Here is an 18517-nt window from a genome sequence, read left to right as displayed (position 1 = left end):
TGCCAGCCTTCGTTTCCGCGAACAAGATCTGCTTTTATTCCCTTTAACTTGCCCAAAGTTGCTCGTACATTTCCTCTCACATCATCTAGTTTGCCAAGAGTGTCAAGACTTTGAACGTTATATCTTAGTTGCTTATAGAAATCGTGTATTTTAGCCGGATTTGTCCCCAAAATCACTGGTAGTTTGGTGATATTAACTATATACGCATTCACAACTTCGGCTGACTACCCGTACTCGGCTTCGAGAATATTTTTGGCTTTCGAATAACCTTCTTCGGTAAATGGCAGGCCGTCGATGTCAGAACGTACAGACTCGATCTTCAAGTAATTCTTTCAAGTAGGAAAAAACTTTGTCAATGTTGGTATTTTCGTTGAGTCGATCTCCGATATAAATTTTCCCCAAAACGTTAGCCATGACTCGAACTTGCCGTTAAATTTTTTTATGGGCAATTTCGGCAATTTAGCGGCGGACGTTGATTTACATTGTTTGTTGGTTTTTGCTTCGTGTGCTTTTACCTTCTCGCGTTCTTTCTCAAATTCCGCCTTCTGCTGGAGTAATTCTCGATTAAATTCCAGGTTTATCATGTGATCTTGCACTGCTTTCTCGTTTTGTTCACGGCGATCAATTTCATTGATTTGGTGAGCCAATCTTCGTACATTTTCGTCCTCTTTAGCAACCAGCTGATCTGAGATCATGACGTCATAAAGCGTCTCGACAAAACTGAGTTATCATGTCCCTAATGTTATTTGTCCCTATTCTTCCAACTAATAGTATAAAGGGTGAAAAATTCAAATTCTAATTTACAGTTGGGAAAAAATAAACGTATTTTCACATAAATATAATAAAATTACTTGATATATTCGAGTGTCGAAGTCATATCCAATGAAGGAAATGATAATTCAGTTTTGTCGAAGATCTGGCTTCTGATTGGTTGAGCTTTATACCCAGATCAGCTGGAAGCTCGTCTTCGTATTCTTTAGCCCATGCAGCGACGTGTTCTTCGCTCTCGCCCTTGGAAAATTTCTTTTCTTCTACGGTCTACGTATGGTCTCTTCGACTACGTGTTTTCCATAATTTTTGACTCCGTGTTTTCCAATATTATTACGTCAGACTCCGTAATTTTGACTCCGGGACTCCGGCTCCGGAACTCCGACTCCGTGTTATCCATGTTACCCATTCCTATGGTCGTGAGGCAGGAAGTTTTGTCTGCCATGGTGAGCCAGGACGTTTTGTTCTGTCATGATGGTTAGGCAGGAAGTTTTTCATTTCCTGCCAAATCCAGTTTTTGGTTTGTCTTTCCTCAACTCAGTGACCACAACCAGACGGATCATGCACGAACAAAAGTTTGGTCCAAAAACTTAAGAAAACCCGTGACACTGAGTTCATCGTGTTTGATTACCAGAATGATATACCGTACGCCATTGTTGATAATGTAAGATTGACTTCTAAGGATTTGACCTAATCTACCTGACTGATTTATTCAACAGTATTCGAGTTTTCCTTAGACCTTTCAGTAACGATACGGACGACACTCACGACAGTCATGGCTAACTCTTGAGTCTCGTGGCTAATTAAGCCTGAAATAAGTCTAAGACCAAAGCTAAAAGGACTCAACTGTTTCTTATTTTTAACTCTTCAAATAAATGCTAATCATGTCATGTTTGAAGATTACTTAATCGTATCATGTTTGTGAGATGTTTGTGAAACGTTTTTTTAATGATTGAAATTTTATTCAAAGATCAAGTCTAGAGTCGGGGAGCTTCAACGGGTTACAGTCTTACAGATAGAGCGGTTCTCTGTTTATTTTCACGTTCTGTTTTACTGATGTTTCAGAACTGAAAAAGAAACTTATTCCTACAGGGTAATCTTCCTGAGTAGAATTCAACACTTTGAAAACTTGTACCCAGGTGTGGTACCAATGGGACCGAGGTGTCGAATTACCATATGCACATAATTATGCATCTAATTCTTGGTTTGTTTTTGGTTTTAGGCTAACGCGATAATAACTATGGAATTAGCATAAACAATCTTTTCATAATAAATAGTAACAAACTCGTAGCTCTAATTTTAAGCTGAATTTGGTTTCATCAGTTCAGTTTTCGAAACATGTCAGAAACATTGGTATCCTTACCGAGTATTTCAAGAAGTAGTCAAACACAATCCACATTTCGACCGGCAACTGAGGGGTTAAGGGATGCGAAATCTCGACCGTCTACCTTGGGTAAGCGTTACATTTCTTTTTGTTAGCGGTACACTTTGCAATCGGAGTAACCTTGTGTTTATATATACTTTTTCTTGATGCTCAAGTTCATAATGTATCAGAAATTGGTATGATGAAATCAGACAGACGAAATAATACTCTTGGCTGTATGAAGCACTTTGAGTCAATTATTCTGCGGATTAGATTTGGTTATGCAGTCTCTGTATGATTTGACAACTATAGGTTTTGGATAACTGTGCGTTTCTTCGATTCTAGGTTCAAATGAAACGCGTGGAGAGGAGGCGGGGGAGAGGCGACGAGAATGTCTCACATCTCTCTCTGCTTTGTACAGATCTGCATACAAGCCTTATCAGTTTACACATATGTATGGAACACATTATCATCAGACCTTTCAAGGCAGATTCGCTCAACCACCTCCAGCGGAAAGGTATATTATATATGAGTTTAAAGGAGACAGAAGAGTTATAGGTTATATAGGCTATACGTATCACTATAAAGATTTACAATTGTTTTGGTTCGAGCAAGGAAGGTTCCTGTGTGAGCTGTCACATGTTTAACCTTTAGTTTCCATAGCGACGCGTCGTTTAAATATTGGAGTCACCATCAAATAACAAAACAACAATTGACGCTTCACTACAGCCTGGTCCCTGCGGAAGCACTCGCCTGCAGCAAAAGCCCGCGAAAATCAAGTCCGCGTGAACAGATTGTATAAAGCGATTTCATATATACTGCATGTATACATGTTCAGTTCCTAAATTTAAGAGGCCATTCTTTACCAGCGTGCATAAAATAATATAAATTATAAAGTAGAAATGGTGGAATAACAAGTAGAAATAGTAATAATCATGTCATTTTATGCAGGCAGGCAACAGCAAGATTCGCACCAATAAATTATTCATCACTGAAGACAACTTACCAACAAGAGTTCCGAGATAAAGAGCCGATGGGAAAAGCATTAATGTTGCCATGTTCAAGGCACAGGAAAAATAAACCTCATCCAAATTTATCTAACACTTGGCGATATCCAGACAGTGTAGGTAGCACTCTGCGAACAGTGCCCTTTCCTAGCAATTGGAGTTTCAGACTTTCAGTATAGCAGCTGCAAATGTAGCCTACGTTTGTATAAGTCGAAACTTTTATTATTATTTACTGATTAACTAACATTAGTTTAGATTGGGGTAAAATATAGTTAAATTAGTTTCGTACTCGTGTTTGAGTAGAGCACTGTGAAAATTTTAATATCAATCAGTTGAATTAGTATGATGCTATGATCATCTGTGCCACGTTATTCGTTATTTAAATGTAAGTTATACCAAGTTGGCAAGTTATACTAGTTCCTCGCTGTATATTTTTCTTCATAGTTTCGTTGGATTTGGAGTGAGAAGCCACTTGGAAAAAGATCCTTAGGCACAGTTCAGGAAGACGAAAATGGAACCAGAAGAACAAGATCAACAGGTATTATATATCTCGATTGTTCCAGACTTTCAGTCTGTATGCCAGAACTGAATAAGTGGAATGATAGAGTGGCATGGAAAGAAATACGGGTGTGGAACCAATTCTTATATGACTAGACAATCTTTTGTCAATATGCCATTATTATCTGGTATATCTGCCTATAGCTACAACTGTCATATTTGGTACGATTCATTTTTAACAGCATACATCTAACTCGATTATTTAGGCTTAACTTTCTGCTAAACATGAAATTGTTACTGATTTTAGGTTATTTTACTGGAAAATCACAAGATATAAGAACGCACAGATGGTGTTCAAGATGATGAGACTTCAAGTGAACTGAAATGCAAAAAATAGACATTAAAGTTTTGCTAGTTTTGCTTAAGGGTCCATATAGTTTTGTTATAGCGGAGAAACCCAGAAACTCATTTTTTGGTAAACCTCATCTTTTATTCTTCCGACTATGAAATGTTATTTCATTTATATTTTGAGACTTTTTTGTTTTTTTTTTGTTTTTTGTCTGACTCGTGACGTTATTATGAGCTTTTTTTCTCAGCATTTTCCAGACAAAGACCCTCAATCTCTTACGGTTAGAATCTAAGCCACTTTTGCACTAGTGAATAAACAAACAGTCAAACATCTTATTTATGCGTGCTTGTTAGTTGCCGTGGTTATTAGCTGCATCTATTTACTTGCAGTGAGCAAGTGGGAATCTCGCTTGAATCGCTTCATCAACTGGGTAAACCTTTTCGCAACGCATACTCGACATACTACAGTATTGGTATATGGCGGAACATCTGCACCTTGTTAAAACTCATAACTACTTTTTGTTTAATTTTAAAAAATTAGTTACATTTTGCGTAGTTGCTCTCGTTCCGAGAACCCTCGTTCTCGTGAGGAAAACTTATTTAACTACACGACTCTGAAGTCTCTGATCTGATTTGCCAATTCTGCCACAAACTTATAGTTCACAGCAGTTAGTTCACAGTAACTTTAGAACACTCAATATTTTTACAAGATGAAGTACCTCATTAATGGACAGAACCACAGAGACAGAACTCGGAATGAAATGTGATTAAACTAATGGAATCGGAAGAAACTCAAGAACCTGAAACTACTGGTGGAACAGGTATAAACAGAGTTTAATGTTAGTATAATCTGTCAAGGCCTTCAGAACTGATAATAATACATTAATCGGATAGGCATCAAAATTCATTAATTTTTTTCAGTAAATCCAAATTAGTGTAGGTATACAGTTGAGCTGATCTGATATGTTCTTCAAAATTTTGTTATCCATCTGGAATTGTGCATTTATACTTGCATGAGTAGACTTAGTCAAACAGTTCTAGGTGAGGTTGTTCACACCAATTATGGATAGATTGTGGAGCCCCTCACTTCTAATACAACCTGGATTTATACCTGATTATCATTTTAAAATGTCTCAGTTGCAGCAAACTTACTATGTGAATTTTTGGAGGTTGCAATCCATCTTATTCTGTACATAAGAGAGATTTATCCTGCTGGAATATTTGAAAAGCGAAAAAAGTACAATGTTCCAGTACAGGTAGGTTTTAAGATTTAACATTTGACATCACATAGGTACCATAATGTTATAAAATGCCTATAAAGGCTATTTATTATTTATGGATTATAATTTTTAACAATTTTATGGGCTAATTTTTTCTCTGTATGCTAAAATCACTACAGCTGGAAAATTAGCTAACTCCTGTTATAAGCTTACTGTAGTTTAATTCTAGAGCAAAATTCTATTTTAATTCTATAGAGTGTTATTATATCTTCCATGCAATTAATTACTGATATTTCCATTGTTTATATTTTTGTACCATAGATGTCCTGCCATCCAGAATTAAATCAATATATTCAGAATGTCCTAAAAACGCTGAGACCATGTTTGGAAAAGGCAAGTTTTTGGTTGTGTTTATTGCCAGTGAAGAAATAGATACATTGTTTATTCACACATTTTGTATCCTCATCACAGTCAGATTTTCCTGAAGCACATTGACCAAAGAATGCACGTCAGTAACAAGTCTGTAACATTGTCTGCATGTAACACTGTCCCTATGTAACACTATCTGCATGTAAAATGTCTGCATGTAACACTGTCTGCATGTAACACTGTCTGCATGTAACACTGTCTGCATGTAACAATGTCTGCATGTAACAATGTCTGCATGTAACATTGTCTGCATGTAACAATGTCTGCATGTAACACTGTCTGCATGTAACAATGTCTACATGTAACACTGTCTGCATGTAACAATGTCTGCATGTAACACTGTCTGCATGTAACAATGTCTGCATGTAACACTGTCTGCATCTGCATGTAACACTGTCTGCATGTAACATATTGTCTGCATGTAACACTAACTGCATGATGCAACACTGTCTGCATGTGACACTGTCTGTTCCAAATACATTGTTTTATGTTACAGTCTTTCATGGAGCAATTCATTATGAAGCAACAGCCTGACCCTGTTGACTGTACCCCTTTTGCTGATTATACACAGCTAAATTCCCCAGTTTGTTTTTTTCCTTTTGTAAGACAATAGAAATGACTAAGAATATGTCTACTTGCTCTAAAGGCAATTTTCTGACTTTAATAGGACATAATAGGTTTCAACAGATCATCCTTTTCACGTCTAGAGAGTACACGGTTTACAGTATACAAAGCACAACATCTACTTAATTAAGTTCCAATATAACCAGAGAGCAGCGTGGCAGCGTCTTCAAACAAATTAGCATCAAATGTGGTATAACAACTGCCTAAAATAGACAAAACACTTCTCGACGTTTCGACCTGAGGGCCTTCGTCAGGAGAGTTAGTAACGAAGGCCCTCAGATCGAAACGTCGAGAAGTGTTTTGTCTATTTTAGGCAGTTAAGTTATACCACATTTGATGCTAATTTGTTTGAAGACGCTGCCACGCTGCTCTCTGGTTATATTGGCAATCTACATTATAATCTAATCTACTTAATTAGTTGAACAGACTTTGATGCCATAGTTAAGCCACATTCTGATAAGAAAGGCCATGTTGGTCCTTAATTACGGTTTTCTTGGTTAAGTGAGATATCTTTTCCCGTCATCCGAATATCTGTAGTTTGTGCACAGCCTAAAATACAATTTTTAAAGAGACCGTGAGGGGGGAAGGTTGCAAAGCATGATCTATTTGTCATTCGTTTAGGGTGAAGTGGAAAAGATTTGCGTTGTTATTATTGACAAAGTATGTGGATATATGGTCATTGTTCTGTCAGTATACAATTTTTCTTCTCCGTTAACGCATTTTAGCCAGCGTCAACTCTTGACGTATTAAACTATTATATTTATTAATCAATGCCTTAATACTAGCTTATGTTCATATAACGGTTACCATGTCGAACGATTATCGCGAATTCATGTTTAGGAATAGAATTCAGAATAGGTTTATTACCGCCGATACAACTTTTAAACCTGACGAGACATTCCACTTATTAACCTGCCGATAGGGTATATGAAGTCAGAACCATTGGTGCTCGGGGCGGAGCAAAAACAAATATATCGCTTACCAGTCCACCCCTCCCCACCCTCTGATGGGCCTACATATACCATTCGAACTTTCTTTTACGGCTTACGCATGTATTGCAGCGTAGATATTTTTATGCTTTTTAAAATTAAAATAATTACTTTTCATCATATAGGAGTTTCATCCACTTGAAAAGTTTGTGTTTGAAATTCAAATTCCGTCAGAATTTGCTTCTCTAAGGTTAGCTAAAATATTGAACGGACTCAGAGTGATAGTGATAGCTAGTGCATATGACTGATATACGAGTGCATATCGTGCTATTCTGAGTTGCCAACTAGGCAAGCTGAAAAATTGGTAGTACCATCACAATGTTGAACAGACTCTTTATTATATGTCGGACAGCCTAAATGGGAATGTAAAGACTGATATCTTCGTTTGAACTCGTTTGCATTACATAGGCTCGGTGAAGATGTTTGCCATAGGAGGTATTATCTAAATAGATTTTTTTCTATACTTAAAGAGATAATTGAGAACATTTATATATGTTGAATTAAAACATATTACATCAATATAACACATTTTACAAAGGCAAAATTCAGGTTTTCACGTCTTGTGTGCAGACGTTCTCCAAGATGCAGCGAACCGCAACTTTAAATTAGGCTTTATATTTAAACAAAACATCTCGCAACACTCAGCTAGACTGCATTCGACTAGCTTCAACCGAATCACAGGTGGCGTTCGCGTTATATATTGTTTCCAGGGCATTAGCTTGGATGTGACTTTTAAAAAAGATATACGCTTATATGGTTGCAGTAGAATGCAGTTCAACAGTTAAAATTAGGCGAATATTTGAGCCCCCACCATGCAACTAATTTACAATCTTGCAATCATGTTGTGATTATTTTCCTGCTCATTAAAGATTTATTAGTAGTCATTTTATTGTTGGTAATAAACTTAATACGTACAGTAATACACTTTTCAAGTATTACTTCAATAAGGTTCTATGTAAAAGGTTTAATATGAGGCTAGCAAAGGTAGCAAAGGCAAGCAGATTTATAGCATTTTAGTCTTCTTTTTACTTTTAGAACTGATGACAAGTATTTTTTCCACATCGAGTCTGCTCTTCGAGCCTTCCTATTAAAAATTAGTGTCTGTGATGCTATGTTGAAACCAAATCCACCTGGTAAAGTCGACGTTATGATTTATATATCTTTTGAATAAAATGCACAAAAATATTTTGTCCCCAATAATTCCTCTTTCCAAACCGTTGCACAAGTCACTCTTTGCCTTCAAAGTAAATATTTCTGGATTTCATCTCTACATCATTAAGTATATCTAAGTACAGTACCTTAGGATATATTCTGTAATATATCTGCGACGCTTCCATCTATTTTTATGCCGGCGTCTTTCAACTTCTTTCGCTCTTTGCGAAGGCTATAAATTTCCTCGAAATGATTAAGCAATACTGGCGCAGGTAGGATGAACACGATCAAAATTCCTAGTATCGTCGTGATTGCTCCAACCATCTTACCAAGCACAGAGGCCGGGACTACATCACCATATCCAACATTGGTTAATGTAATAATGACAAACCATGCTGCGTCAGGCGAATCTTTGATTGACGATGTTTTTAAGTCCTTTTCAGCAAAATAGATCAGAGATGACAATGATATTGTTAAAATAGCGACCAACAACATGAGCCCCACTAGTAGATATAAACATTGTTTTATGGTATAGCCCAGCAAGCGAAGTGCCTCGATGTGATGTGCCAGCTTTAGCACTCGTATCACTCTTGTAAAACGAAGCAGTCGAAGCGCACGCATATGAAACTGGGCTTCGCCGTCTGTGTCTAAAAATAAAATTCCAAAGTAGGGAAGAATCGAAAGAAGGTCAATGACACCGAGGAAGGAGAAGACAAACTTGACTTTTCGCTGCGCAGTCAACAAGCCTGCAGCGTACTCGAGTACAAACCAAGCGGTTATAACGCTATCTACGATAAACCATTCTGTATTTTGGACACAGATTGGGGCTTTAACATTCGGAACGGTACCGTTGTTTTTACACAACAATAAATACCCTATTTTAGTGGTTTCAAAACAAAATATCGCCGTTGTGATTACTATGAAGGAAAAAGATATCCATGAAAATAGCATGGCAACTGTCGAACTTTTTGGGTCTTGAAAAAGGCTCCATAAAGTCTTTTGCCATGGGCTCTTTGGTAGTTCCACTGGCACGGCTTTGAGGGTCCAACATGCTGGAAAGTAATCCACTAATTCAAAGAACTCAAGTTCTCTTGTAAAAATAGTAAAAGGTACGTCTTCTGGCTTGGCTAGAATACCCCCAGATTGGTAAAAAAATAAAATCGCGTTAAATGCGAACTTGTTACGTTCTTCGAAGACGTAAGCATCCTTTTCTGGTTGGTAATGTTGGCGTCGTTTACGACGCGACCCCAGCAATGTGTCTGGAAATTTCATTAATGTCTCTTCGAATGTTTCGAAGAGCTCGCCCCGGATAAGAATTTTCACTCGGCGGCCGCTTACGAATGTCTCCGACGTGCATAACGGAAGACGCTGATCGACTCCTTCAACAAGTTGAATGCTGCCTCTGCTTGTTAGTTGAAAATTCATTCCAAGAAAACTTCCCCTGCGAGGTGCATCGTCCTGGTGCAATGACAACAAACGCCCGGTGCCGCCAAACATTTTCGGTTGAACGCGTTGGAAATTAAGAAGCGGTTTGGTAAGAATTCAATTTAGAACAAATTGAAATGGATTAAAACGGTGCGTGACGATATGAAAACGCCTGCTCTCGTTAAATATCACCTTCGGATTACTTATAAGCTTGAAGGAATAATTTATTATGACTCGACGCAGATGGGGCCAACACTGAATGTAATAAATATTTCACGGCGTGACCGCAAAACTGCGATGGAAATCTGCGAATATCGTGATGTATGCTAATGTGCCATGTTTGCATGAGACATTTGGCTTTGCGTCAACTGATATGTTATGTTCCCTTTCATTAGATTTTATCTAATGGACGATGTGACCATGAGTGCATATTATCATATAATATTAGTGTATTCTATACATGTGAATGTATATTTTATATTTTCATTATATATATTTTCACTTGCTCGACAACGAGCTATAGAAGAGCCTGGCTTGCGAGCATGCCTCCTATGGACTTCGGTTAACTTACTTCGCCAGGGAGTTAATATAATAGCATAATTCTGTACCTGGGCCCAGAAAACGTCGTAAATGTTAGTCATGCAGACCTTTTTATACTTTAAAAGTGACCGTTTAACTCCGCTATATATGAAATGTACAAAAGTACTTCGTCTTCAAGCACGGCGATGCATGGCCATTCACCTTATGCATATAATTTTTATCTACAGGCATCCTTCTTCTATAGTTGTATCTTTTATTTTGTGTGAATTACATCTGTGTAATAAAACTACATGCATCTAATTTAGACCATTGCAGGTTTCCCTAGAAATATTTCGTATTCACACAAATTCCATTCCACTGGGGTCTATATAAATTTAACTTGAAACGAAACATATTCTCCGAAATACATTGTATATTTAAACAAATTATCGGTTTACTATTGCTACTTAATTCGTCGACTTTATTTAATTTCTTGAAAATAACTTATTTGTTCCTCGAATGTTTCATGATTAAGACAGTGTACACGAATGGAACTTTCCTACTATATCAAGCTTTGCAATTAGCATATTAATCACGCTGATCAGAGGCAAACCACGATGAAAAACCTCAAAGATTATGCGGGAGTTATTTTGAAACATTTAAAAATTCATGAAGAGAGGACAAAAGTGTAGACGACTCAATTTGAGCGGCGACATTCCCATATATAGGCAGGACTGTATAATCCCATATATATGCATGCCACAACAACAGAGTTGATTTTCGCGGCAATATACCAGTTTGGGCCGAAAACAAAAAGGCATTACTATATAGACACATGCAGCTACGATGCATTGAAAATATTCTTTGCACTGTACACAAGCATTTAATAATACATGTTTGAGATTGTTTACATGCACTGCAACTGATAAAACCAAGTATTGCCTGAAATAAGGATTTGACAATATATGGTTTTAATAATTGATTAAGGAATGTCAACACGGCATAACTTGCATGGTCGCTTGTTCAACAGAATACATGTGAAAGATTGTAAAACTATACCACATCTACCTTCTACATGTAAAGTGGGTATTGCAAGGCAACCAACCCATTTATATTTATTTTCAGATTGCAGATTTTCTTTGTTGGTTTATACTAAACAGTCAGCGGTTCTAAGGGTAGAAGATGAGGATAAAACTCAGGTATTATTTCTGCTGCACGGGTTTCGATTTCCTTCAGAGGATTTTTATTTGAATTTTTTCGCAACTGCTTCTGGTTAGAAATACTTTTTAAGTATAATCATTCATCTATACGAACACATTATATATGAAACCCCTGCAATGTTATATGCATGTATATAACTTATGCATTGTGTGAATTTATTAGGCATTCCCTTGGATGAATGTTGAAAAAAATGAAACAGAAATGAAATCTTCATCCATCATTCCGCTGAAATCCACATCGTCCGAAATACTTAAGGTGAGCTCATATTACTGTATATCGTTGCGTCCGGTGTAAGCTGGTTACAGTATACATATATACATGCACCTCATTGCCTTCATAGCCTTCATATACAATTCATAGCTTTCGCTATTAATTGTTTCTGCACTTGGAAACTAACATCAAGGGAATATAATTGTTTTTACTGTTGTATTTGCCCCGCTAGCAGGGTGGCACTGCGAACCCAAAAAGACGCCTGTGGCCTGTATTCCAAAAAGTCACTCACTAACTGCTATATGCCTGAAGACGCGTTTTAGGGAAATTTTTTCGAAAACCAGCCCTGAACAAGTGGAAATTACCTCATGCATGAGGTGATCTTTATCTTTCGTTCGCTCGCAGATGCTAGTATATTCTGATTAACTACGCTACTCGTCTAGTTAAAACAAATACAAAATTTCACTAGTAGCTGCGAGTGCAATCAGTTCATGAAAATGTGTTTTGTGCCTTCGATCTATTTTTTATCTCTGCTCATGAATTCGTACTCTATTACGCCGGTGTTTTTGTGCCACGGAGTGATTATGAGTCGCCAGAAACGCCTTGGGTGATATATAAAGACACTATAGATATATTTTATTTAAGAATTTAGACTGGTTTTCTTACAAACTTCATATTAAATTCCATCTCACCACAGATGCAGTTGTTTGTGGAAGAATCCGAAAAGAAAACCACGTGAAACGACGTGTATAAAATACAGGAGATCCTTCGATGTTCGATGGGTTGACTGATTTTATTTGAAAAGGCCACTTTCGACGTACGGTTTTGATAGCTACTATTCTGTGAGTTTACTATATTCCTTGAAAACGGAACCAGCATATGTATTTCTCTACTACAAACCTACAATTACATGAGCAATATTCATATAATATTATACTAATATATAAATAATATAATGTGTGAAAAGCACGTCTTTTGCACCAACCTCTTTTGCATTCATTCAAACAAATATGCACATAATTCACATGCATATATGATTTTCACAACTTATATAACATGACCAAATCGAGGAGCAAATCATATAGCCATATGTTCTCAGACGCACATATTTTCTTGTGTGTCGGTGCTATATCTTATACGAAATATTAATAGTTGTATTGTTCAAACCTTAACATACATTTAGTAATTATATAACTTTTTTATCACGTGACATTAAATTAAAATTTCGAAGAATTTTACGAAGATTACGAATGCGAAGATTTGTCCATGCTTATCCACGAAGTCAACTCCCAACGTAAATACGAAAAAACAGTTACCATATGCGCGATAATCCGCGTTAATATGTTTGCTGCAAGCGCTGCATGGTGTATTATATTATGCATCATTTGCAATTTGTTTACAGTACTTAATTCATTAATATTGTCGTGTTACATAAAGCAAAAAACGAATGTTTATGAGTGCTATATGGTGAGAATGTTTTGAAAGGTGGAATGTTCCATTCAACAAGGCGACGCCGAAAATGAATTATGAAACAAAATATTAATGAATTCTTATAGTATACGATACTATAGCTCTTTTAGAAGGTGATATTCTGCTCCCTAATTCTTGCTTCTGCAATTATTCCTCCTCAATATATTTTCAATAAAAGCTCACGTCACACTGACCTACAAAGTAACACTATCAATGCTAACTGTATCCCATCCTGTATCGTTGCGTGAGGAACGAGCAACATCATTCCGAGGAGCAATGTTTCCTCTAGCCACCCTGGATTGTGCCATACCATAAGGAACGATAGCAGTCACTGGATTATTCCTATTTTCACGATTTTCATCTTTTCCTTTGCGCCGACGTTTTTCATCTCTTTGTTTTGGTTTCTTTTCCCCTTTGTTTTCGCCTGAAAACCAATGGATGTTTTCTCTGAACAGACTTAAACCAGGAATTTGTACTTTCTTCTCCCTTTTCTTTTTTGGCGAGGACCTAGCTGAAGCTCCATGACCACCTTGAAGGAAGTCAATAAAAAGATGGGTCGAGTATCAGGATCTCTATACTTCAATACATCTTTTTGTTTGGGGGGATTTGGCAGAGAAATTATTTCAATGACCTATCGTTTGGAGGTATTTGGAATAAAAGTGTCAACATTAATTAATTTTTTTTTTATTATGAGAGCATTTTTAACACATTTGTACGAAAGCTAAACATGCATGGCATCACCTTGTAGTTGTTTTAGCATTCTTTGTATCGCAACAAGATCACGGTAATCCTCTTCCTGGTGCTCGCGTATCTTGCTTATATCATCTTTAAGCCTGTCAAAATCTGAGACTTTGTTCATGCCGTAAATTTTCGCAAATCTGTCGTCCAAGACTTGTTTTAATGTGCTCAGGTTGGTGGTCAGTTCTTTCGAGCTTGCAAAACGTTCTGGGTCGGTATTGACAACACTGTCAATGATTTCTGGACTGCAGTTCATTCTTATGTACTCCCGATATTTTTGTTTCTTCTTTTTTGTTAAAGCTCGTTCGGCTTCGATTACTTTGATGGCTCTCTGCATGAGTGTGTTGGCAACCGCATTACCATGAACTCTTGCGAAAGTATCCGATAATAATGCAATTAATAAATTGAGCGTTATAATTGTCATCACAGCGACATACAGACATGTAAGGATACGAGCCATTTCGGGTTCCGCATCAATCAGTCCTTCCAAATTAAAGTCATCACCAACGGCCATCCTGAATACTGAATACAATAAGTCTGTTGGCTTTCTGTAACTTTTTACAGGTTTGAGCGACAGGCCGCCAAAAATGATCCAAAACGATGCGGTAAATGGAGAAGGAAAAACAAGAATGCCCAGTTAATGAAATCACCACTTGTTTCACCAAGGATTATGACAAGGGTCCCAATACCTGGGAATGGTCTCATAGTTTCAAGCAAACGGAGGGAAACAATAAGATTGGCAATGCTCAGAATCCGTGTGTACGCATATTTGGTGTCATAGTTGTCAGTTTTGTAGAAGGCAACATGCATAGAAAGTGCAACAATCATAACGACCAACACAATCCAGTCGTAGTAGAACCACAAGTCCTCTGCACTGAATCCTTTCAGTTTATTCACTCTTTTTATTTCGTGTTCTATGGCTTTCGACTCCTGAGGCCAACGTGGATGACAGTACCTTAGGTCTTCTTGAAGTTTCTCAGTCTGCCATTTGATCCAGTGGGTCTTCGCTCTAACGTTTTTCAAGGTTGCTAATTAACGAATAGATTACATTTAGGGGCTGTTTACATGAGCCCGGTTACCCGAGATTCAACGAAGCGCGAGAGGACTTTTAGGTATTGAAATAAGTCTTCATGCACACAACAAGCACATGCTATTGTTGTGGTGATTATACGATTGCCAGGTTAATGTTATCTGCTCATTTCAATACCTCAAAATTATCTCACGCTTCGTTGAATCTCGGGTAACCGGGCTCATGTAAACTGCCTCTTAATAGAAAGATGACGTCAGAATGTGGTAAGAACAAAAAGCCTTGTGACATCGCGGTACACAAGTTAAGGCGGATTTCCATTCACTGCAAAATGTCGCGCGATCGACTTTTTGCGATCGCTTTCATTTGAAATACAAACAGTCAAGCGGAACTAATCCCATTAGATGAGCTTGAATGAACGCATTTTAAAAAAAAGCAAAAACTCGATCGCGCGACATTTTGCACTGAATGGAAATCCGCCTTTAGATATAATCTATAATGTTACATATAGCAATTAAGCGTCACCTCCGGGGAGAAACGCGCTGTGATTGGTTGAGAAGGATTTTTTTGCGGTCCATTACTTTCCCGTAATGGACCGTGCAGGGTGTAAAGAGAAAGAAAAGTTTCCACAATTTCGAAATATTTAAAGAATATGTGAAACGCACCTCTAACGTGTCTTCCGAATTGGTAAATAATCATGATAACAATAACAAGCAAAAGTATTACTCGCCAAGCGTTATCACTTAATGGCTGGTATAATTCCTGACCAGTAACAGGAGTTAACATCGACATCGCTGTCCACAAAACGTTGAACAGGATATAGAAACATAAATCCAAAATCGTCGCCGTTCTACCAAAATGTATCCATTTGTTATGAATCAAACGCTGTATAACTGGATGGGAAACCACTTCAAACTTTCTTGTGATAACAGCAGTTTCAAGCGGAGTTCGAGCTTTCTTTGTTTCAACGTTCATACGAGATGCCTCTAGGAAGTTGATGTGGTAAAACTCTTTCATTGTAATTAGGTCTGTACTGTGGAGTTGATTGAGAGCTTCCAGCGAGAGTTGTGGTATTCGGTCGATAAGAACTGATAAGGCTGAATTTCCAGAGGTGTCTAGAAGACAAGAGGAAGCACCTTCGTCTATCAATATTTTAGCCGTCTTTTCACGTGCCCATTCTGCTGCCAGCTAAAACATAGAACGTGTTTTCAAATGCAATAATATATAATAAAAAAGTCTCATTCGAGCATCAACACTTGACTTTGATGTTTTAAAAACCTTTTCACATTGCCTGCATGGCCGGTTGTATGAAAGCCGGATAGCGCTATCCACCGAATAGTGATTTTTTCAATCGCTTCAAAATCGCCCGTTATTTGGCACAACTTTGATTAAATCTCAGTATTCCTAAATCGAGGATCCTCTTTAATAATTGTTGCTTTCAAGCTAAAATTTTATCGCTTTTCGAGCATTTTTAGAACGGTTGAAAAAATCACTATCCGGTGGATAACGCTATCCGGCTTTGATACAACCGGCCCCTGGCGTGTAAAATAGTGCTCCTTGAATTCTTGCAAAACGGCGAAAGGACTTTATTTGAGTTGGTAGGAGGTAGTTCAACTCCTCAAGAAATTTTCTGATATTGTCTTCAGTTTTTACTGCCGCAGTTTGTAATGATCAAACACTGAAGTGATTGTTTACTGTATAACCTGCCATGTGACCATTGTGACGTGACACAACCTCTGCAGTATGAGCAATTCTGCAAGTAGCATTATTGGTGAAACTAAGGCTTCTGATTGGCTCCTGATAGGGCTTCTGATAACCCCAAACTAGTTACATAACTAGACTTGCATTGTACAAGTCTAGTTATGTAACTAATTTAAAACTACACAGCACAAGTCTATATAGTTATGTAACTAGTTTGGGGTATAGACTTTACATTGTTGCGTATTCTATAAAGTCGTGATTAAAGGTGATAGTTAAACTTTTGCCATCAGTTGCCATAAAGATATTCCTTAAAAGTATAAAGCATGCATGAGTTGACTTAAGTCCTACATGTATGTACCCTGTCCTTAAACGCATTAAAAAAGAAAGGTAGCTATTTTGTGAATTGTTTCTATGAAACGACGATAAAGTCTGATATTTTATGCATGCATCATGGGTCTTGCAAAAGACATTTTTTTCTTACTTTACATCACTAACTTGCCAAATTGTCTCGAGCCTTCCATGTATGATGCATACACGCAAATGCATGCATGTTCACTATTTCGATGTTTCAAATGTTATCGATTCAATTTGAATATAGTACCACAGTGGTTTACCTGTAGTGGTGTACGTTGCCTGTAGTCAAGGGAGTCAATATCTGCGTGATATCCTAACAAGAGTTTGAGTGACTTTTCTGCACCATTCTTTGCAGCGTAATGAATTGGAGCTTGTAACTCCCCTAACGTTCTTGCATCAATATCTGCATGATTTTCCAACAGATATCCTGCCATATCAGCAAAGTCCACTGACACAGCGACGTGTAAAGGTGTTCGACCAAAGCTGTCTTGTATGTTTATGTTTCCACCTTGATAAAATCACATGCATAAAATGTATAATTATGAAAGATTGACATTAAATACAGGATTTACTTGGCTTAATTATAAGAAGTTTGACTATATATATATATATATATATATTAATATATATATATATATATATATATATATATATATATTTACATATATCTTTGGTCTGCAAATTTTTTGTCTAGATAAAGCCTAACGGCCTATATTATTTTAATAATGATCCTTTAAAATTCCAAGGCTGTTGCTAACCTTGCTCTAGGAGAAACCTTGCCACATCTATATTCCAAGAACGTGCTACCTCATGAAACATTGACTGTCCGTGTTGGTCAGCAATGTTGATATCAGCGCCACCTGCAATCAAAGATTCCACAAACTCATAGTTAAAGTGGTCATTCTTCTTGTTTGAACCTGCCAATGTCGCAATATATTGAAGTAGAGCTCGGTTTCTTTCCAAAACACTGCTGTTGCTCTCTGACAATGCAGTTCGATGCAGTTTATTCTCGACTACAGCGTGAAGAGCCTCGTTCACAAGCGATGCCTGCCCTGTAACAAACCATAGTAACGCAGGCTTACAAATTATAGAATCAGTTATATATATTTCATATTTCATTCGAACATTGGAACATATACTATATATTTATACCTGTCATGCTTTGCGTCATCAGTTCTTTGTAGGCTTTGACTTTACCATCACTGTATCGACCTGTTCTTCGAGCCAAGTCTATGTAGGAATCGGCTCCTCTATTCATAGTTATATGCCTTATGTGATATTTTGATTGTTAGCTACTGAAATATACTTTGTGTATACACGTTGAATGAACAAAATCCGTCATTAAAAGCCGACACTTTTCAACAACCTTTCGGCCGTAGAGTTCGCAAAGAAGTAAAATTGTGAATCAAAATCTCTTAATCTTGTAGAGGCGTAGCGTACATGGTCAATATATA

General features: G+C 37.3%; 4 protein-coding genes across 5 annotated transcripts; 2 read left to right on the top strand and 2 right to left on the bottom strand.

The window, feature by feature from the left end:
- Positions 1-1994: 1994 nt before the first annotated feature.
- LOC114524807 lies at positions 1995-4159 on the top strand. The gene is made up of 5 exons (XM_028545992.1): positions 1995-2221; positions 2477-2648; positions 3083-3254; positions 3583-3676; positions 3944-4159. Exons 1-5 carry the CDS (start codon positions 2107-2109, stop codon positions 3997-3999), a joined length of 609 nt encoding a protein of 202 aa, XP_028401793.1. The 5' UTR covers positions 1995-2106; the 3' UTR covers positions 4000-4159.
- A 556-nt stretch (positions 4160-4715) lies between these two features.
- Positions 4716-13168, top strand: LOC114524806 (mitotic spindle assembly checkpoint protein MAD2B-like). 2 transcript variants are annotated; one of them, XM_028545990.1, is made up of 10 exons: positions 4716-4805; positions 5122-5240; positions 5526-5597; positions 6879-6917; positions 7372-7436; positions 7655-7681; positions 8282-8379; positions 11468-11541; positions 11726-11818; positions 12471-13168. In XM_028545990.1, the coding sequence occupies exons 1-10, from the start codon at positions 4760-4762 to the stop codon at positions 12510-12512; spliced, it is 675 nt and encodes a 224-aa protein (XP_028401791.1). In that variant the 5' UTR covers positions 4716-4759; the 3' UTR covers positions 12513-13168. The 2 variants fall into 2 exon arrangements, with proteins under 2 accessions (XP_028401791.1, XP_028401792.1); XM_028545991.1 differs by lacking the exon at positions 7655-7681 and having other exon boundaries at positions 12471-13167.
- On the bottom strand, positions 6619-10151 carry LOC114524805 (potassium voltage-gated channel subfamily A member 6-like). The gene is made up of 2 exons (XM_028545989.1): positions 8545-10151; positions 6619-6806 (listed from the first exon to the last, which is right to left on the bottom strand). The coding sequence occupies exon 1, from the start codon at positions 9893-9895 to the stop codon at positions 8546-8548; it is 1350 nt and encodes a 449-aa protein (XP_028401790.1). The 5' UTR covers positions 9896-10151; the 3' UTR covers positions 6619-6806; position 8545.
- A 2862-nt stretch (positions 13169-16030) lies between the features above and the next one.
- Positions 16031-18321, bottom strand: LOC114524966 (ankyrin repeat domain-containing protein 1-like). Its single transcript, XM_028546223.1, has 4 exons — positions 18216-18321; positions 17822-18115; positions 17324-17571; positions 16031-16123 (listed from the first exon to the last, which is right to left on the bottom strand). Exons 1-4 carry the CDS (start codon positions 18319-18321, stop codon positions 16031-16033), a joined length of 741 nt encoding a protein of 246 aa, XP_028402024.1.
- Between the last annotated feature and the right edge of the window lie 196 nt (positions 18322-18517).

Source organism: Dendronephthya gigantea, unplaced genomic scaffold, assembly GCF_004324835.1.
Source record: "Dendronephthya gigantea isolate DGI-Jeju-01 unplaced genomic scaffold, DenGig_1.0 000032F, whole genome shotgun sequence".
NCBI lineage: Eukaryota > Metazoa > Cnidaria > Anthozoa > Malacalcyonacea > Nephtheidae > Dendronephthya > Dendronephthya gigantea.
The sequence above is the reverse complement of the archived record's forward strand: the minus strand, read 5'-3'. Positions and strand labels throughout refer to the sequence as shown.